Genomic DNA, 21127 nt, shown 5'->3' with positions numbered 1-21127 from the left:
GAACGTTATAAAGTAACACATTCAACAACTACATTCACTGGGATATCTGGTAGATAGCCAATAGTAGAGCTGGGAAGTCTTTCCTATTGGTTTCAGATGTTACAGAATTCTTAGCCTTAGGGTTAGTCTCCTAAGCTCAGTGACACATGGGAGTTTACCTAAAAGTCATGAAAATATTGGGTCAAATACATAAGTTAAAAAGTTAAAGAGGGCCTAAGATAGCCTGATGATAATTTTGTTTCTCAATCTATATCATTTTTCTTCACTATGTTTTTCACATTTTTCATTATTGTTCTAGTCAGCCAAGGTCAAGCAATCTGTAGGATCTTTACTGTAGATGCAGCCTCTTCAGAGAACTTCAGTTGACAACAGGATAAAACACTTTCTGGAAATCTGAATGGAAAAGCTAAGTTTGGAAAGATAAATTGAATACAGGCCAATCAATTTCCAAATGAAAGAGTATAATCAGGTTGGTGTGTGAGCATGAAAATGCCCTGATTCAAGAAAAACAAATTGTCCAGTGTGACTTGGTTTGCACTGTAGAAGAGGAAAATTAGTATTGACCACAGTGTCTGGAAAGCTCTCAAAAATAATATAACTCTCAATTGGAAGAAACGTAGTTCAATCTGATCAATATTTATTGTGCAACCAGCATTCATAAAGCATTGTTCTAAACATTCTTAGGATGCCAATGTTAAAGGATAAATGTGTCAAATGTCTACAATTAAGAAGAGTAAGTGACAAATGTATTATGTATTGTTTTGGGAGGTGACACTTCACCTACATAATTCATAATTTATGACTTTTAAATTGCTAAACTCTTTCTTTACTGAGTTGACCATGCTATGAGTAATGATATTGTGATATAAGTTACATAAATGTGTCTAATAGCACATTTTTCATAGCTACAGCCCAGGATAAGTACATACAGAAATATAGTCAAGGCTTGAACATTGGACAAATACACACTTATTCATGACAAGTGTGTGTGTTATGATAGGCTTAGGGAACTATGGAATATTCATCTTCCATATGTCCTTGTACTAGAACGTGTATTATGCTGAAAATAAAAGGTAACTTCTTTGAATTATTTAACTGAGTAAAAAGCCTAACAAGTGAGTTACTAACCTCAGAAATGGGATTTAAGGGGACTTTTTAGAAGGTACATAAACCTGATAAAAATCTATGACCAAATGTATGATTATGTTACCTCTCATTTACACCAATGACCATCTGTCCTCTAACACTAAGCAAAATGAGGTAACCAGGAAAAGGAATTGATTGTTCCTTAGACAAAAGACAAAGTTTTCAAAGTATGGGAATTTTATCCCAGAGGTATTTGAATATAACATGGAAAAAATAAAAGCTTTACCCCCATTTAAAAAAAAAAAAAAAAGCAAAAAGTATCCTGTGTATTATCTTTGGCCAGTGCTTTCTAATTCTTGTTTTTTGTTATCTTTAAATACAGAATCCCCTTCACCTGCAACTGAGTTTAGAAAATTCATTAAGTTCTGGTGCTGATGTCACTGTCTCAATCCTGACCATGAACAACTGGTACAATTTTAGCTTGTTGCTATGCCAGGAAGACTGGAATATCACCGACTTCCTCCTCCGTACTCAGAATAATTCCAAGTTCCACCTCGGGTCTATCATCAACATCACTGCTAACCTGTCCTCCGTCAGGGATCTCTTAAGCTCCCTGCAGCTTGAGGGTATTAAGAACAACACAGCCACAGTGGTGATGTTTGGCTGCAACATGGAAAGTATCCGACAGATTTTTGAAATATCCACTCAGTTTGGAGTATCGTCCCCTGAGCTTCACTGGGTATTAGGAGACTCTCAGAATGTGGAAGAACTGAGGACAGAAGGTCTGCCTTTAGGGCTCATTGCTCATGGAAAAACAACGCAGTCTGTCTTTGAGTACTACGTGCAAGATGCCATGGAGCTGGTCGCAAGAGCAGTAGCCACAGCCACCATGATCCAGCCAGAGCTTGCTCTCATCCCCAGCACAATGAACTGTATGGATGTGAAAACTACAAATCTCACTTCTGGACAGTATTTATCAAGGTAGGATGTAACACCTGGGCTTTATTCTCATCCACAGGACTATAGTAGTATTTATAGTAGGATGCAAGGCCTAGATTCTATTCTCACCCACAGGGCTGTGACAGTATTTATCAAGGTAGGATGTAAAACCTGGGTGCTATTCTCATCCACAGGGCTATAATGGTATTTATCAAGGTGTATTCTGGGGTGTATTCTTATCCACAGGGCTATGACAGTATTTATCAAGGTAGGATGTAAGAACTCGATTATATTGCCATCCACAGGGCTATGACAGCAAGTAAAATTTTTCAGTCTATCTCCTGTGCAGGAATCTTGATTCCCAGTACTTCTGAGAGGGATGGTATAACATAAGGTTTAGTGTCTCCTTATCCAGCATATGTGGTTTTACCTACTGTCTACTAAGTGTCTGGTACTAGGACAGCACTCGCTTTTGGGTGAATTCCTTACACGTAGGTGTGTTTTTGACAAGTTATGTAAAAGCTTTGAGCCTTTGTTTGCTTACTAGTACACCAATGCAATATTGAAGAGCTGGATATAATATAATAAATATGCCATGAAATTAGGTATGAAAAGTAATTAACACCACACTTGGCTCATGCTAGATGTTCAAGGAGTATTTCCTTCCCTTAATATTAATTCTTATACCAATAAACCTGAAAAAAAATCTCTAAATATAAAATGTAGTCACATGGAAATGGACTTTTCTGTATTCTCACAGGCCTTGATGTTTGATGAAATATTAAATATGTTAAAGATATAGACTATAGCTGCTTTTAAATTTTTAACTCATAAGCCAGGCGTGGTGGCACATGTCTTTAATCCCAGCACTTGGGAGGCAGAGGTAGAAGGATCACCATAAGTTCGAGGCCACCCTGAAATTACATAATGAATTCCAGGTCAGCCTGGGCCAGAGTGAGATCCTACCTCAAAAACCCAAATAAATAAATAACTCAGCTTCTCAATTCTTCCATCAGGCTATTTAATTTTTGTGAGCATAAGTTTCCTGTATCCTAAGGGTGTTTATATAAATGGCTCTAACAGTAGATCTGCTAATAGTGGAATTGTTTCAATAAATGATAGGTGATAAGATAGATAGATAGATAGATAGATAGATAGATAGATAATAGATAGATAGATAGATAGATAGATAGATAGATAGATAGATAGATAGATAGGGTTAGGTAACAGCTTAGATGATGCTAAAACTATCACACAAGAGTATTATTTCTAATATTTATTAATTTGTGCTTAATTATGTGTATTGTAATTACATGTCTTCCTGTTTTATACATCAATTAATTCAGAAGCTAGAACTGAAAAGCCCATTTAAAATGAAGAATAACCCTTGATGGGAAAGTAATTTTTGTAATCCTTGAGAAAGGGAAAAGGATTATTTAAAAAATATTTTGTGGGCTGGAGAGATGGCTTAGCGGTTAAGCGCTTGCCTGTGAAGCCTAAGGACCCCGGTTCGAGGCTCAGTTCCCCAGGTCCCACGTTAGCCAGATGCACAAGGGGGCGCACGTGTCTGGAGTTCGTTTGCAGAGGCTGGAAGCCCTGGCACACCCATTGTCTCTCTCTCCCTCTTTCTCTCTGTGTCTGTTCCTCTCAAATAAATAAATATATATATATATATGTTTTGTGACCTACATTTTTCACCCAAAATAGGTGGACCACTGATGAGAACTATTGCTATTTCAGAGGTGAAAACTTACCCATATGCTCAGTCTCATTTGTGGGCATTCCTCGTAGAGTAATAGCATTTTAGTGTGTTGAAGAACACAGGGCAACTTCATAGGGTTTTACTTTTAAAATCATTAATCTTTGTTAAAACGTCAAGCAGTCCTTGTGAGTTTACATTAAATTTCATGTGTATAGACTGAGTACCCAGTCTGCAGGCAACTGATCAATATCACATATATGGCAGAGCCAAAAACCAAGCAAATACATCAACTTCTTTTAAAATGCTAAGAATCATTCAAAATTATTTTTAGAAATCTATTGATAATAAAATGTTCTGTTATATTCTGTCATAACTTTCCATTTTCCTATATTCTATTTGGTTTTCATAAGATCAAACTCTATACATTCTTTATTTCACAGCATCTACCCAGAATGGATGTGTTTGTGTGCAGCACAAACTGAGAATCTGGGTTGTATTTAAATAAAGATGCATTCTTTTTCACAGCAAACATCTAACCAAAGTTTTGATTTATAATTTCAAACAGTCATTATTTTGGAAGGAAAGTCATAAGTAGCAGACAGCAAAAAGCCACACTACTGAAGCTACATTAAGTTATTTAACACTGTTGTGTCTCGTGGAAAATAGAGAACACACAAAAAAAGCATTCTGCTTGGATCCCAAAATGTTCTTCAGAAAAGCCAAGGAGAAATATTTGTTGGTTTGCATTGTATATTCTTTAGAGATTCATTTCATCAAGGTCAAGTTATATCCATGTCTCCTCTAAATTTAATTTACATTAAAATTACATGTCTCCTTCCACAGGGATCCCATGACACTTTGTACACCAGATTCTCTGGTGGTACTTAACCCATTCCATCATCATTTGTGTGTGTGAATTTCTGAACTAGAATGTAAAATTTTATTAGATGGAGACACTATTCTTCAGCTGAGCCCAAAGCATGGTATTTAGCAGGTGCTTAGTAGATCATTAATGAATTTTATTAACATAAAAAGAAATAAAAACTTCCTTTTACATTATATCTTCCACTATCATTTACTATAGAAGAAAATGTTGGTAGATGGTAGATAGACATTATCTAAGTTAGAAATCACTTACCCAGATACTGTCTAGTTTTCTTCTTTCCTTTTTCTCTATTTCTTTTCTTTTTCTTCTCTTTTGCTGAAAGGCTGGTGAATGACTTCTACCCTCATGGCTGTTGCCACAATTTTTTTTCTTAAACTTTGAAAGCTGTAAAAGAAGAATATGAGGTTTGGAACCCAGTGGCAATGCACAATGTATATGGGTCAGCGACAATATTTTCATCCTTATGGATATGTTTGAGCAATGAACTCAAAGAACTTCAGAAAATATGTCTGTAACTTCTTCAGCTCCCTGAGGAATACAGTCAAAGAGAAAATTTCGAAGTGTTCAGGGCAGGGTCAAGGAAAGTGGGCAAATCCCTGGAAAGTCTTTATAATGAATAACTTAAAAGTTGCCATAAGCCATAAAATATCTGTGGACTTTTTATCATTCTTATTTATTTTGTTTAGCTTAGTCTTTTAGAAAGTCAGTTATTCCCAGTCCATAAGTCAAATCTGCATACAGTAATTTTCTTAATTATTCCTAAATTTTGTGAGGCTGACCCCACTTCCTCACTGCATAATCAAAACCAGGAGAATAATGAACTGTGACTGGCAGGTGTCACAATTATGCAAGCTTTCATTTCTCACACAACCATTTTTGGTTTGGGCTTATAGAATTGTTAACATTCTAAAACATTAATGAAATCACCAATAACATGGCATGTTTCAGTACAGGCTTTTAGTCTAAGAAAATAATTTCACATGGCAAACCACATAGACATAATTGTAGGTATAAGACACCTAATTCTTGCCAGTTTCCTGCATGCCAGAGCAAGTGTACAACATAACTAAATGTAGACAAAAGCATTTGACGACTAAGTTTATTGTGTGCTCTTTAACAATTTATTTGAAAGTTGTTCTATTCAATGTTAATCATTTGTAGCAAATGTGGCTGGCATATGATTTTTAAATCTGCTATAAATGCATATGTCTGGGTATTTCAGCCAGTGATTGTTGAACTAGGCCGAGGCAGACATAATGAAGACCCAAACCTTGTCATTTTGGAGCTGATAGTCCACTGTATGAGTAAATTACAAAATGGTGGGATATGTGTCTTGTTTTGTTTTTTTCTTGCGGCCAGGTCTTACTATGTAGCCCTGTCTCATGGGCTTCCTGCCTTAGCCTTCCAGGTTTTGGGATTACACACTTGTGCCACCATGTCCAGAGGGATGTGTGTCTTTTCAAGACAGAGGTGTGTTCAAATACATAGAAAAGGAATCCATTAACTCTGAGGATTTGGTGACATAGCTTGATAAAGGAATAGGAATTTTCAGATTTGGAGCAAATTTACAAGTATAGAAGATGGGATGTGCAAATTTGTCAAAATCTGAAAAGGAAATTTAATGTAATACTGTCACTGATTACATGTGAACAAGATAGGAGATGAATATAGAGAAGCAGCTTCCACATATGGCTTTTATGTCGAGTGCATGTCAGCTGAAATCAGGCCATTGCCCATGTCATGTTTATAAAGTCAGTCTTATAACAAATTAACCGAATGAAGAATTACAGTATAAAAGCTTTGAAAGTAATTTTTAAAACCATTAGGATACAAAAATTATTCCATTTCCTCTATGCTGCATTCTGAACACCAGACACTGGTAGAGGTGGGATCTGCAGACTCACCTGCTATTCCTCAGGTGTGGATTTGCCCATGTGTATCTGAAGGCTGTGGGTGCTAATGAATCCTTTGTTCTTGGAGAAAGAGCTATGTGTCTTAATAACACTCCAGTCAAGAATTCCAAGAGACAGGTAGGTAGATACTTTCAACCCCTTGGCCTAACAAGTCCTTTTAGCTAATTAATCAGTCTGGTAGCTATTCCAGTGGTGGGGCAGGGCCTAGAGTTTGAACCAAGAGTTTCACACATTCTAGGCAAGTGTTCTCCACTGAACTACATCCCCAGACCACCTTTTACTTTTATTTTGAGACCAGGCTGTCCTTGAACTCACTCTGCAGCCCAGGCTGTCTTTGAACTTGTGATCCTCCTACCTCAACCTCTCAGGTACCTGAGATTGCAGGCCGATGCCATTAGGCCTAACTTCACTCCAGTTTTCAGATGATGAGAAGAATCCTGTCTTCTCTGAACAGCTTCTCTGCTTCCTCTTGATATCCTTCTAGAATTCTTTCAAGTGTGTAGTAATTCATTTTTGCACTCACATAAACATAAGTACTAGATCAAGCTCTTGGTGGGAAGCACAAAGAACAGAAGACAGAGGACCCAGTGTACAGAAGGCTTATAACTCCTTCCTTCTATCTGCTTAGGAGGAGAGGACATACTCATCTAATTATCCAACTTTTATCTATGTTTGGTCTTCAATGGTCCTTGAGCCAATATCCATTGACTACTGAGTATCCTCTTTTCCACTTGCTGTTTCTAGGCCTCCTTTTTATCTTACATGTACCAAAATGCTAAGGACTCTTTCACCTCTTTATGTTTACATGACCAGACAATACTGAGAGATTCAATGGCCTTTCTCTAATAGTAATCATTTAAATGTTTATTCTGTTATGTGCCAGATGCTAGGATGTACTAGAAAGCAGAGGCAGAAAGATTAAAGAAAACATGCACTTAAAAGGCATAAATTGATGATGGCCTACTCATTCTTGAATATTAGAAGAATTGCAGGATAACCTGAGGCTAAATGACAGATAATTTTGGGTCTCCTACCCACTATATCACTATAATTTAGTGTCGTTGTAACCCTTTCAAAGGGATTTAAACTCTTATTACCTTTCATTTTCTTATTATAAGGATTCTATTCAACAAGTTAAACAGTATGCTTAAAGTCATTCTGTTGGAACCTTGTTAGGAGGAAGATTTAAACCACTTTACTAATCTCACTTTCCAGGTTCTTAGGGTAAATATTCCTTAATTGGGATCCTATGACTTTATAACTTATATTCTTTTGGCAAGTAGCCATATACAAAATTACCTACATAAATATGCTCATCCTAAGGGCCTCTACCAAGCTAAGCTGGTTATCATGTAGGTTTCAATATGAACTTTAAAAGATATACAATTGCATACATGGAAGCCAGAGGCTGGATGTTACTGCTTAACACTTGCTCCCAGGTGTCTCATAAAAAATACGTGGTTCACAGGTGATCTCCTATGTACAACAGCGACCGTTCTCGTAGCTCTCTCTGCTAGAGCTCCTCTTGACTTAGTATTTCTAGAAGGCATATGCATGATGCTGTGAGTCTCCAGTGCTTCCTTTAGGAACCCTTGCCACTGGAGAAATCGGCTCAAATAGTTTTTAACAATGCCCTGATTCTAGATAACTTAAGTCATATCATGAACTGAGTCAAAAATGTCCATAATACCATCATAAAGGTATTAATTAAGGAACACTGAAAAATGAGTACTAAATTAGGGTAATATTTTTTCAGATACAGGAAACAGAATACAACTGGTTTTTAACTGGGGGATTCTTCCACATTATAGGAGCTTCTAAGCTTTCATTTGAGAGAAAATTGTGTTTGTGTTCACTTTTCATTAATATACATGTATTGTAAAAAGTTTTGAAATATGTAAAATCATCCATCTATAGAGGGTAATGCTGCAATCCTGCACTGAATTGAATGTATTTCAAGAAAATTTCACTCTCCACACTCTGTGTGAAAGGCTGTTGACCTGGTAAATACTAGGGAGTACCCATATATAGACCCAAGCGTCAACAGTACCGGAAAGAGTGTCAACACCTAGGCTACTGGGGCAGGTCCAGAAATTCAGTGCAAATTTACTTGGGACAGTTTACAAAGTGACCAGAAGCTATTCAAAGAGTATTCACAGACCACATTGTGAAGAGTTGAAGTCCATACCAAAAAGCAAGGGGTAAATCCAGGAACATATGTATATGGAACAGAACTAAGTGTTGCATGACATGTTGGAAAACACTCAAGAAAAGTGCCAGCTTGCCAGCTACAACACATGAAAGCCATAAAACACTGCCAAGACACATGTCTGATTTTTGTGGCATAGTCACTTCTCTCCACACACACAACAATAGCTGCAAACGCAAAGCATGTATTACTTTGTGGCACATATATTTTCAACTTCTCCCCTTGGGAAAATTTAAGGATGCCAGCGGCTCTCCTTGCACTATAAAATTTTACTTACAAATAACTGAACTTTGCAGATATTGACAAAGCATGGGCCCAAATGATTCATGTGCATGTAAATTTATGTATGATATTATTAAACTGCTACTCCCATTCACTGGTAGTAGTACATTTTTTAAAGGATGCAGCTCTGTGTTGTTTTAAAACATAACTTAATCTATGATTATAGTATATTATGCCCTATGTTCTGAGGCTCAAAGTTTAGCAATTTCCATTTCCTTATCACCAGCAAGCTTTCTCATTGAACTAATTCCTATTTTCTGATACTATCCATAATTCAGTAGGAAAATATATTAGACTCTTCTTAATGCTTCAAGTACTCTATAAACTCCAAATGCAAATGCTTTCCTGGCCGATTGAGCAAAGTGATGAACTCTTTAAGATACTTGTCTGATTTGGGAAGATGTGGATTTAATTGCATTTACCTCGCAAATACTACTGATACATTGCCCTTGCCAGGTACTGTGCTATGCCTAAGATGCAAAAACAAGTTTGTGTAACAGATGCAAGCCTCTTCAGCTTATCATTCTCTGATGCTATGACACATAATATCAGGAAAGGTGGGGTTCATTCATTCCTATTAGCAACACTGTGGAGCTACAGCCTTGAAAAGTGGCATAGATCAGAATCCATGTTTTCAGTGACCTTGCAGTCTGAAAGTCAAAGATGAGGTTAATCAGCACCAAATACTTTGTTTCAGACTGCTAAACAGGATTAGGGGATGGAGGCCTTATACACACACACACACACACACACACACACACACACACACACACACACACATATAATGTCAACGTGGAGAATACAATCAAAGCAACAACTTCTGATAGAGTGGGTAATAGATAAAAGTACCTGTACATAAGCTTTGTGGCTAACACGACTCTACTCTTACTATAATACAAGGAAGCCAGTGCCACAGCGATACGCATCTATGAACAAGTCAAAGTGAGCAACTGCAATTGACAACTGAATACAGAAAGGTCCTCCTAGGCTGGAAGAAAAGAATGAGAAGAAACAAGAGATTTTGACATTAAAGGAAGGAAGAAAATGGGTTGATTTCACAGTACTGGAGGGGAGCTGGAGGGATTACTAAAAGCAAACCAGGCATGGTACACACACTTATAATCCCAGCACTTGGGAGGCAGAAGGATCAGGAAGTCAAGACCAGTTTAGACTATATAGGAAATTCCAAACATTGGAATGTACTTTATAAAAAGTGTACACAAAAGGAAAAGGAGAAGATAAAACAAGAAAAGAGCAGATAAGAGAGGAAAATAGAGAAATAAGAGGAAGAATATTAGAGGATTAATGAGATACCTATAGATTAACTGTCTTGCTGGAAAGGACAAAGATACTGGAGAGAGGGGAATCTTACCTGCTGCCAATCCTGTCCAATGGTGCTTTGATTTTGTTCTCTATACAGGGGTTAAGTCTCCAAGTTAACGTAAAGTGCAGGTGATTTTTTGACCTACATGTAATATGATCCTTGAATATCCTATAGTTTTCCTTGTAGCCTGGAGTATAAATAAGTATTTGGCAGTTGAGCCTGAAAAAGAGATGTGTTCTTAAGATAGCTTAAGAAGTAGGATGATTTACACATACATGGATTAAAGTGAGTAATAATTCAGATAAGTGAAGGTCCCTAAAGATAGTGAAATATCAGAATTTAGTGTAAGATTTCTGAGAGACTGTTCATAGAAAGAACAGTTATAAATTCTTTGATGAAAACAGAAACAAACTATGTAAATATGAGAGATGTAAAAGTGTAGAGAATGTACATTGTTGAGTGGAAGATTCATTGCTTATGAGTCACACTAAGACCAGGTTTCTGAGGTTACATGGATCCCTGCCCAACTCTCCTTCCTGTCCCCAAAAGAAAACTGGATGCTTAAAGAACATTCTTTTGTCTCATATAAAAGAGCTTTTTTGAGATGGGATTTCTAGTGCATATTAAGAGTGGGTATATCTGGAGCTGAATGAAGATGTAATAAGAAACAGTATTCAGGCACTGGGAAGATGGTTTTGTGAATAAAGTGCTTGCTATTCAAGTATGAATATCTGAGTTCAGATTCCCAGAACCCAGGTAAAATCAGATGCTGTAGTGGGCATCTATAATCCCAGCATGCTTATGGTGAGAAGGGAAACGAGGACAGGAGAAGCCACCAGGAACTCGTGGGTAAGCTAGTCTGGAGAACACAGCAATGAATGAGTGATCTCCACAAGGTAGAAGCGAGGGCTATGGCCCAAAGCTGTCCTCTGACCTCCACATGTGTGCTGTGGTGCACTCACGCCCACCCTCACACAAGAACACACACACAAATGAAACATTGTTCAGATTCAGTGTGTAGGAGAAAATAAACCTGACAAGTGAACCCAGTAACCCTAACTTAATTAAGGCAGTGTGAGTGAGAAGGATTCAACAGGACACCACCAATAAATATTGCTAGAGATGTCTAGCAGTTCCAGGTGTGCTAGTACATGCCTAAAGGCAGAGGCAGGGGAATTAGGGATTCAAGGTCATCTTCCCCTATACAGAAAAGTCTAGGCTAGCTTAGGCTTCATGAGACCTTGTCTTTAAAAAAAAAAAATCTAATCAGTCAAAGACAAAATGTCAAAGTTAAGGTCTCACAGGCAAGAAAAACTGATAAGAGCTTTGTAGAGGAAGAACAGAACTCTCATTTATCAGGCACAAAATATGAAACATGATCAGATAATCATGGGGAAAAAATTCAAATCATTTTTCAAGATATAAGAGAATGAAGGTACAGAATTTTTCAGTGATACCAAGAAATTTCTCACGGGGAAAATTAATTGTAAGCGTTTACAGGGAAAATAGCTATTCCCGTGTACAGATAATCAATGGAAGGCTACTGTGGGTGGGGAAGCAAAGCTAACAGATCAATCTAAAGAAACAATAGAAAAGTGAAAGAATTAGCTACACAGAGACAGGTTGAGGAGTAAAAAAAGGACAAAGTGGAAATAAACATGAGCTACAAACAGCTAGGCCATGGACACACCAGGATGAGGAGAAGGTTAAACTGCAAAAGGCTGATTAATATGCTGTCTGAATGAAAACTGAAAACAACTGGATTGGTACAAGACTATTTCAAATGCAAGAAAAAAATACAGATTTATAATAAACATATTAGTAAAACTTTGTCAAATAAGCCAAAACTAAAAACAAAGACCAACCTTTCAGAAAATAATAGAATTAGTGGTGGGAGATATTTATTTAACTTTAGTAGGTCTTTAGAACAAGTTAAGAAGTAAAAACAAATCACATAAATTTGAATAATCTTAATGACAAATTGAATAAAGAATTAAATATTAGGTAACATACTCTGGTTAATATTCTCCACCCATGCTCATACAAGCAACCCTAAGTCATCAAAACAGATAAACAAAGAAACATGAAAGTTTATAATTCAAGATGAACTACTTAAACAAATAATCTCTGCTACTATTTAATAAACATTTGTTCTAAATACTATGCCAAGAAACTTTTATACATTATCACAATTGAGTCCTAATGAGCATCTTACATAATAGCCACAAACAGAAATACCAGTGAAGTAACACTAATGAATGGGATGATTCTTGTCCAGATGTGCATGTACCCATGTGTGAGGCTGGGACCAGGTCATGCCCCACTCAGAGAGGAACAGTCTCCTTAGCCCAACTGACAGCTGTCTTTCATGAATAGAAGTCTATTACCAGCAGATGTTCTGTTTGGTTGGCTGGTTGTGTGTTTTTTCCCAAAAATTAGGGCCCTATGATCTTTCACCTTCTTAATCTTGTCATTAAAATTTATTAGATAGAAACCTATGTGTTGCAAAGCTATAAATTACCATTTTTATTATTTTTGATCTAAAACATCAAGAAAAGTATGTATGAAGATAGAGATATGTCTAAACTGATTATATTAAAGCCTAACAAAAAGGAGTAGAATAATTTCTTCTTAATTTAATAGATGGTCTACACTAAATATATGCATATAGCAATATGATATAAAAATATTTTTCAAACAGAAATCATAAGTATTGGGCTGGAGAGATGGCTTAGCTGTTAAGAGCTTGCCTGTGAAGCCTAAGGACCCCGGTTCAAGGCTCGGTTCCCCAGGTCCCACGTTAGCCAGATGCACAAGGGGGCGCACACGTCTGGAGTTCGTTTGCAGAGGATGGAAGCCCTGGCGCACCCATTCTCTCTCTCCCTCTATCTGTCTTTCTCTCTGTGTCTGTCGCTCTCAAATAAATAAATAAATAAATTTTAAAAAAAAATCATAAGTATTTTAATCACACACATGATGAGAGGAAGATAGATAGATAGATGATTGATAGATAGATAGATAGATAGATAGATAGATAGATAGATAGATAGATAGAAATACATAGATAGATATATCCTTTGTCAAATCAACCAAGAAAAAAAATCAAGAACATAGTTAATCAAAAAAAAAACATACTCGGGCTGGAGAGATGGCTTAGCCATTAAGTGCTTGCCTCTGAAGCCTAAGGACTCCGGTTCAGGCTCAATTCCCCAGGACCCACGTAAGCCAGATGCACAAGGTGGTGCATGCATCTGGAGTTCATTTGCAGTGGCTGGAGGCCCTGGTGCACCCATTCTCTGTCTCTCTGTGGCTCTCAAATAAATAAATAAAAACAAACAATTAAAAAAAAACATACTCAACAAGCTTTATTTTATGTGGAAACTAAAATGAATTATTTTCTTTGATCTATTGAAGTTTACTTTTAAAAATCAGTTATGCATTTGCCCATTGTTCTAGTCAGCTCCACGTTGCTGGAATGGACATCCAAACCAGGAGTAGTTTATGGAAAGAAGGGATTTATTTCATGGTTATAGACCCAGGGTAAGGTGCATAGATAGCAAAAGAAGCTGCTTACATATCTCCAGTCAGAGAGAAAACTGCAATATATACAAAACACCAACTCCAGAACACACACACACACACACACACACACACACACACACACACACACACACCAAAAAAGCAGCAAGCACAAACCTGCAGCAGGCAAGGACCCTTGAAGAGCTATACCTATCTGCATGCCTTTGAGTTGGAATTAAGATTTAGATTCCCCCCACCCCCAGTGATACCTTAGGGCTAGACTCCAGGATCTGCCCCCTAGTGACACCTCCTCCAGCCAGGAGGATACCCAAGTTATAAGCTTTAATAAAACCTGAGTCTAGGGCTGGAGAGATGGCTTAGTGGTTAAGCACTTGCCTGTGAAGCCTAAGGACCCTGATTCAAGGCTCAGGTCCCCAGGACCCACATTAGCCAGATGCACAAGGAGACGCATGCATATGGAGTTTGTCTGCAGTGGCTGGAGGCCCTGGTGCGCCCATTCTCTCTCTCTCTCTCTATCTGCCTCTTTCTCTTTCTGTTGCTCTCAAATAAATAAATAAAAATAAAAATCAATTTTAAATAAAAACCTGAGTTTCTGGGGGACACATATTGAAACCACCATACCCATTTACATTGTGTTTATGTTAAATAGAATGTAAACATTTTACAGTCTGGGAAAGTAGCTCAGTAGTACAGTGCTTGTCTAACTTGCATAATGTCCCATTAGCAAAGCCTGCTTCCTTTAACACAACCAGAAATAAGTATGTTTAACAGTCACAAAACTGAATTTCCCATAGTTCTCCCCATCTCAAACCTGATCCTCCAGTTATTTCTTTTTTTCATAATTAATAACAACTCATACCTCTGGCTGCTTAAGACAATAACTTCAGTGGCATACTTGACTCTCCTTTTCCCAGAAACCATGTCTGAGTCATTAGCCAATCTGTTCCTGCCAGTCACAAAAGATCCGACAACTGTGTCCTCAGTCCATCTTTTGTCTGGATGTGAGAAACAGCCTCCTAAATGATCTTTCTGCTTCTGCCCTTGTCTCTCTAGATCATTTGTGATGCAGCAACATGACAATCCTGTTAAGACACATTCATATCCTATCACTGCTCTGTTCAAACACCACCAATAAATGTTCATCTTACATAGAGAAAACAAAGGCATTAGAATGGCTTACCAAGGCCTATTTTCACACACTCATTCTTTTGCAAAATTTTTCTAACCTTCAGTTACTATGCTATCAATCTGTCCTCAAAGGTCTCAGATACATTCCCACTTCAGTGGTGAAGAACTTGGTTTTCTGTACTTATGAATGCTCTTTCCCTAGATTTCTTTATTCCTAGTTGTTTCCCTCTCATCTGCTCTTTAACTCAAAGAGAAGGACCCTGCTTTATTTTTCCACCTTTGAAATCGATACTCTGTACTAGTCCCTGCATATTACCTATTCAGTATGCTGGTTCTGTATCCTTCCATACACCACATGGACTGCTGTCTCCATTTTCTACATCCAGAACAGTGCCTGTGAAATAATGAATACTGTTGAATGAATAAATGACTGGAAGAATGGTGTGTTAGTTTGTTGACATCTTTGTTCATTTGTTCTAATGAATAAGTAAGAAAATAATTTAATGTGTCGAGATTTTGTATGCAAATATGCTCTAAAATAGATCATTAATATAAATACTGATCTGACATAAAGGGAACCATCTTAAAACATTTTTCAATGGTATGAAAAGTGCAAAATTCTATCTAAGTTGCTATATAAATCAACACTTTTTCGTAACTAGTGACATAATTGGAAGCTTTTAATAAAGTAAAATTAATGAGTCTCATTCTTTTAAGCAAAGTGTTACCTTGGGAGGTTTGCAGAACTGTTTTCTTAAACATTATGTGAAAAACTCACTGCTAAAATAGGTTCTTGCTTCTACAAGAGATTCAGCACAAATTTATGCACTCTCAAATGACAAAGGTATGATATTCTTCTACGTAGTCTCAAGGTCACTATCTCTTCCTTGCTATGTAGACCTATCTCTTCCTTGCTATGTACCATTTTATGGTTTCTCGCTCCATATTACTTCTAGTTATATCACTACAATGCTCAGAAATCTTCATGGCTCCATTTTTTAAGTACTAAAATAAACTCTAATCTCATTAAATAAGTGTGCAATGCCTCAATAATCCACATGCCTCCTATTTTACCTATATCTTATTTTAATATTTTCTACTTTGCTTTCCAGTCCTATTTTTGTCATTACTGCCCTCAAATATTTTCCACCTTTTCATCTTTCTTCCTGATATTCCTAGATTGGGTTGAGCTGTTTGGAGTGCATATCCAAATCAAATCAAAGTGCAAATCCAAATTTGGAGCAGTTTTCTGATGAGAAAAGATAACAGGTAGCATTATCCCTTGGATGCAAGCCTATTAAAGGAATTTAAGATTATGTTTCTCTATTTTTATACCCACATTGCTTTCTGAGATTTCGTTATACTTATATTCAGCTAAATGTTGCAGGTGTTATTTATGAAGTCCTCTGCTGAAGCTGACTATCATATATGTTTAGTATGGCTTGTAAGCCAAATGCAACACAATGCATTTGTCCTCTTAAAATTATGAATTTTTAATGAAAATGAATTATCTCTCTCCTTTATACCATCTCTTCTCCACTTTTTACGTTTGTGACACAATCAGCACAGGGAGAGGAGGACAGGACGTGAGAATGGAAAGAGGTATCGTTCCTCATTTGTAGAATGATATTCAGTCTCCTTCTAAGAACAAAATCATTCTAAAAGAAACTCTGATGACCATGTCCCTTCTCACACAAACTCCCCCACATGGTGCCCCATCACCTCAAAACTGACTTAATTCTCCACTCTGCCTCCATCATTATTTTTACCACTTATGGCCACAGAGCTTGCACTCCTGCATCTGGTCTTCACACATGTGTCTCACTGTTTCCCAACTTCTCTCCCTGAAATTCTTTGTTCAAGACTCAGTTTGCTCTTGCTCTAAGATTCCTAACAGGGAATGTGTAGATTTCCAGAAGCTCTGACTCTGTTTTACAGAGGCACCAGGCTTACCTCTATAACACCACTCATTCTACCAGCTTCAATTGCTTATTTACTTTCCCTCCACAACTACATTTTGAGCTCTTCAAACTAGCAAACTTTTGCTTTCATCTCAGCAGTCATACATGCTGAGCCAGGTATTCATATCCATTGATCTTGCCAATGAAATTATTAATGATTTTTCCCTTGTTCATCCAAGAAGAGCCCAAGACAAGATAAAACATGGTAGAATTCAATTGAAGGAAAAATAGGATGATAGCCTGTTAATCTTTTAACTGATGGAGTGAACATTCATACTTGGCTATGCATTGTCATTCCATTCCAAAGAATACACAGTGATAGCAGCTGTAACTAAAAACTATCAATGAGATCATTTTAATTTATCCTCGGTGTAAAACAGAATAAAACAGACACAATCTGGCATAAATGGGGATTCTCTGCCACCGAATTGTGATTTTCTGAGCTAGGGTGTTTGGAGACTCTAGAATCCTGATTGACTTGCCTTCTTTGACAAATGCCCGCATTGTTCTTCTGTCATGGCCATTTTAAATGTGAAATCTGATCATTAAAAACAGGCTTTGCTGAAATGTGAGAGCCATGTAATCCATGAATGACTTCTGCAGACTTCTAATCCCTTTTTATGCAATGGTTTAAATATGTATTTAGTCAGAGGTAATCTCTCCAGGGTCCATCCACTTGAAATTCTAAGCCTTAAATATTCTTAACATAATGAAGGGCTCTTCTTTCTACAACTTTCAACTTAACTTTCTTGATTACTGAACTGATCAAATTCAATTGACCTATTTACTTCCAGCCTTTTTATTCCCTAGGTTATCAGTCAATGCGTATATATTTTAAGAAATCTAAAAGTAGATTTCTTATCCAAAACATAATCCTGATCACTCTTCCTTTATATAATCCATAGACAATTATTAATTGATTAGTCTATATGTGATTTGCATAATGTGGCTCCCTGCTTCTCTGAAGAAATAGAAAACAGTTTTAAAATATAAGAGAGAGGGCAGGAGAGATTGCTTAGTGGTTAAGCACTTGCCTGTGAAGCCCAAGGACCCTGGTTTGAGGCTCAATTCCCCAGGACCCACTTTAGCCAGATGCACAAGGGGGCACACGCATTTGGAGTTCGTTTGCAGTGGCTGGAGGCCCTGGCGCATCCATTCTCTCTCTCTCTCTCTTTCTCTCTCTCTACCAAAATGAATGGTTTCATTCCCTTTACTGACAGTAACATCTTCAAATATGATTTACATGTATCTCTAATGAAAATTAGCACACATTTCACACTTTTTGATTTTTCTATGCCCTTTCTGTGGCAACATGACTTCTTAATAATTCTATTAAATTTGTAAATTGTAGAATAATATCTATGACAGGCAATTGGTAAATGTGTCTCTCTGAACACCAAGACTTATCTGCTTCCTCAAACAAAAATATGGTACATATTTCATTTCACCTTAATTCCTTTTCATTTTAAATGTGTCTTAAGTTCCTGTTAAGGGCTTGCCCTAATGCAGTGATTTTTATCTCCAACTAACAGTTCCATATCCAGAATATTTATTCCATAACAGAATTGTTATGTGCTTTCCATGCATTATTTCCATCCCTTGTAGTGGAATTAAGATTAGTTTCCCCATTTTGTCAAGAATGAAACTGTAGCTTAGGATCGAGTAAACTGCCCAGATGAGAGGGTTGATATACAAAGAAAGGCATATCTGATACCAAAATCTGAACTTTTATTCAGACCTGAGGTCATAATTAATAAAGACCCACATACATATGTGTCTATGTTTTACCTACTATTGCCTAGGCTTCTCTGGCTCAAGGAAGACAGAGGTTGTGACCAAGTATTTTCCTATGTACATATATTAAAAGTGCCCTAGTTCAGAGGGCTAGAAATCAGTGTATCATTTAGTTAGTAATTTTCCTTCCTTTGACTTCTGACAGAAGCTCCCTCTAGAGCCAGGGCCAATTGTTTCCCTCTAATGATGAAGGAAGGTAGCCTGGGGCTGTCCTGAAAACTGTAAGTTTATTTATCATCTTTTTCCTTTGTTCCATGGATATTATCCAACATTCAGCTCTGACTGGTCCCATGAGGAGAGATATGCTAATTTTTCCACTCTACAAGGAGAAACATTATAATAAGATCTGGCTATTCCCTAATATTGTGAGTGTAATTTTTAAGTAATGATAAAAATATGTGCATTTTGATTAAAACTTACTTATACACCAAAAACTATTGAATGGATTTCATTGCAATCAAATATAGTTAACAGTAGAGTTAGGATGTAGTAAAGATGCTCAAGAATCCCCATAATTGAGAAAGCTGTGAAAACATATAATAGCTTGCAACAGTAAACAAAGAATGTGTATCTCAACAAGAGAAGACCAACTGACAAGCATTTCTCCAGGCTGCCAGAAAGTTAGTGTGAAATCCCATTAGTTAAATGAGATCGGACTATTCCAGAAAGCTTAGTCATGACTAATTCCTAAATAAAATAGAGAGTCTATGTTTTTAAAAATAAAGTTACTTTTCAGTAAAATGGAGAAGCAAATATCAGCGCTGCTTCCTGCCTTTGTCTTCACCTCATTCCTTACTTTCTTCCCTTACTCCTCCTTGCAGGTTTCTAGCCAACACCACTTTCAGAGGCCTCAGTGGTTCCATCAGAGTAAAAGGTTCTACCATCATCAGCTCAGAAAACAACTTTTACATATGGAACCTGCAGCACGACCCTCTGGGAAAGCCCATGTGGACTCGCTTAGGCAGCTGGCAGAGGGGTAAGATTGTCATGGACTATGGAATATGGCCAGAGCAGTCCCAGAGGCACAAAACCCACTTCCATCAGCCAAGTAAGCTACATTTAAGAGTGGTGACCCTCATTGAACATCCATTTGTCTTCACAAGGGAAGTAGATGATGAAGGCTTATGCCCTGCTGGCCAACTCTGTCTAGATCCTATGACAAATGATTCTTCCATATTGGACAGCCTGTATAGCAGCCTCCATAGTGGTAATGATACAGTGCCGATCAAATACAAGAAATGTTGTTATGGGTATTGCATCGATCTACTGGAACAGCTAGCAGAAGACATGAACTTTGACTTTGACCTCTATATTGTAGGTGATGGAAAATATGGAGCCTGGAAAAATGGTCACTGGACCGGGCTGGTGGGTGATCTCCTGAGTGGCACTGCCCACATGGCAGTCACTTCCTTCAGCATCAATACTGCACGGAGCCAGGTGATAGATTTCACCAGCCCTTTCTTTTCCACCAGCTTGGGTATCTTAGTGAGGACCCGAGACACAGCAGCTCCTATTGGAGCCTTCATGTGGCCACTCCACTGGACAATGTGGCTGGGGATTTTTGTGGCTTTGCATATCACTGCCGTATTTCTCACTCTGTACGAATGGAAGAGTCCCTTTGGTATGACTCCCAAGGGGCGGAATAGAAGTAAAGTCTTCTCTTTTTCTTCAGCCTTGAATGTCTGTTATGCACTTCTGTTTGGTAGAACAGCAGCCATCAAACCCCCAAAGTGCTGGACTGGAAGATTTCTTATGAATCTTTGGGCCATTTTCTGTATGTTTTGCCTTTCTACATATACGGCAAACTTGGCCGCTGTCATGGTTGGTGAGAAGATCTATGAAGAACTTTCTGGAATTCATGACCCTAAGGTAATAATTACTTTTACCGTTTTCTTTATTTCCCACTATTACTCCATGTGTCATGTCTGATGTTATGGTATACTTGTCTCGTTTGTTTAATTCAAGGACTCTCAGTCAATTGCAGAGACAAGTCCAAAAGTTGCTCCCTAAACTATTTTTTTTTCTGTATTATTTTTATTAAACTTAACATAAGTGAGAGGCATTAGGGAGTATTTTTTCTGGAGAAAGTATTCCTTATAGAAACATCTGTCAGAATAATTTTCCTGGTGTTGCTTTTAAACAAATAACAGAATAACTACCAGGGAATTGTTTTTACAGCATAGTAGTAGTTTACATGCCAATAGTTTGTAACAATTTTACCAAGAGATGTCCTTAAAAATGATTAATTACTTTCCCTGGGAATTAATGCAAATAAGCAAGAGGATCATTATTTTAAATAGTAAAGCATATATTTTCCATGAAAAAAAAAGAAACTTCAAACAAAAACCCTATTATTCTAAGCA

At 37.3% G+C, this 21127-nt stretch overlaps 1 protein-coding gene across 1 annotated transcript in view; it reads left to right on the top strand.

Moving 5' to 3' along the window:
* Grin3a (glutamate ionotropic receptor NMDA type subunit 3A) overlaps positions 1–21127 on the top strand; it is a 174330-nt gene that overhangs the window by 49191 nt on the left and 104012 nt on the right. The window contains exons 2-3 of the mRNA XM_004656974.3: positions 1469–2067; positions 19586–20633. Of these exons, the coding sequence (XP_004657031.2) occupies positions 1469–2067; positions 19586–20633 (1647 nt within the window). The remainder of the gene's footprint in view (positions 1–1468; positions 2068–19585; positions 20634–21127) is intronic.

This window comes from Jaculus jaculus, chromosome 1 (genome assembly GCF_020740685.1).
Source record: "Jaculus jaculus isolate mJacJac1 chromosome 1, mJacJac1.mat.Y.cur, whole genome shotgun sequence".
NCBI classification, from domain to species: Eukaryota; Metazoa; Chordata; class Mammalia; order Rodentia; family Dipodidae; genus Jaculus; species Jaculus jaculus.
The sequence above is the reverse complement of the archived record's forward strand: the minus strand, read 5'-3'. Positions and strand labels throughout refer to the sequence as shown.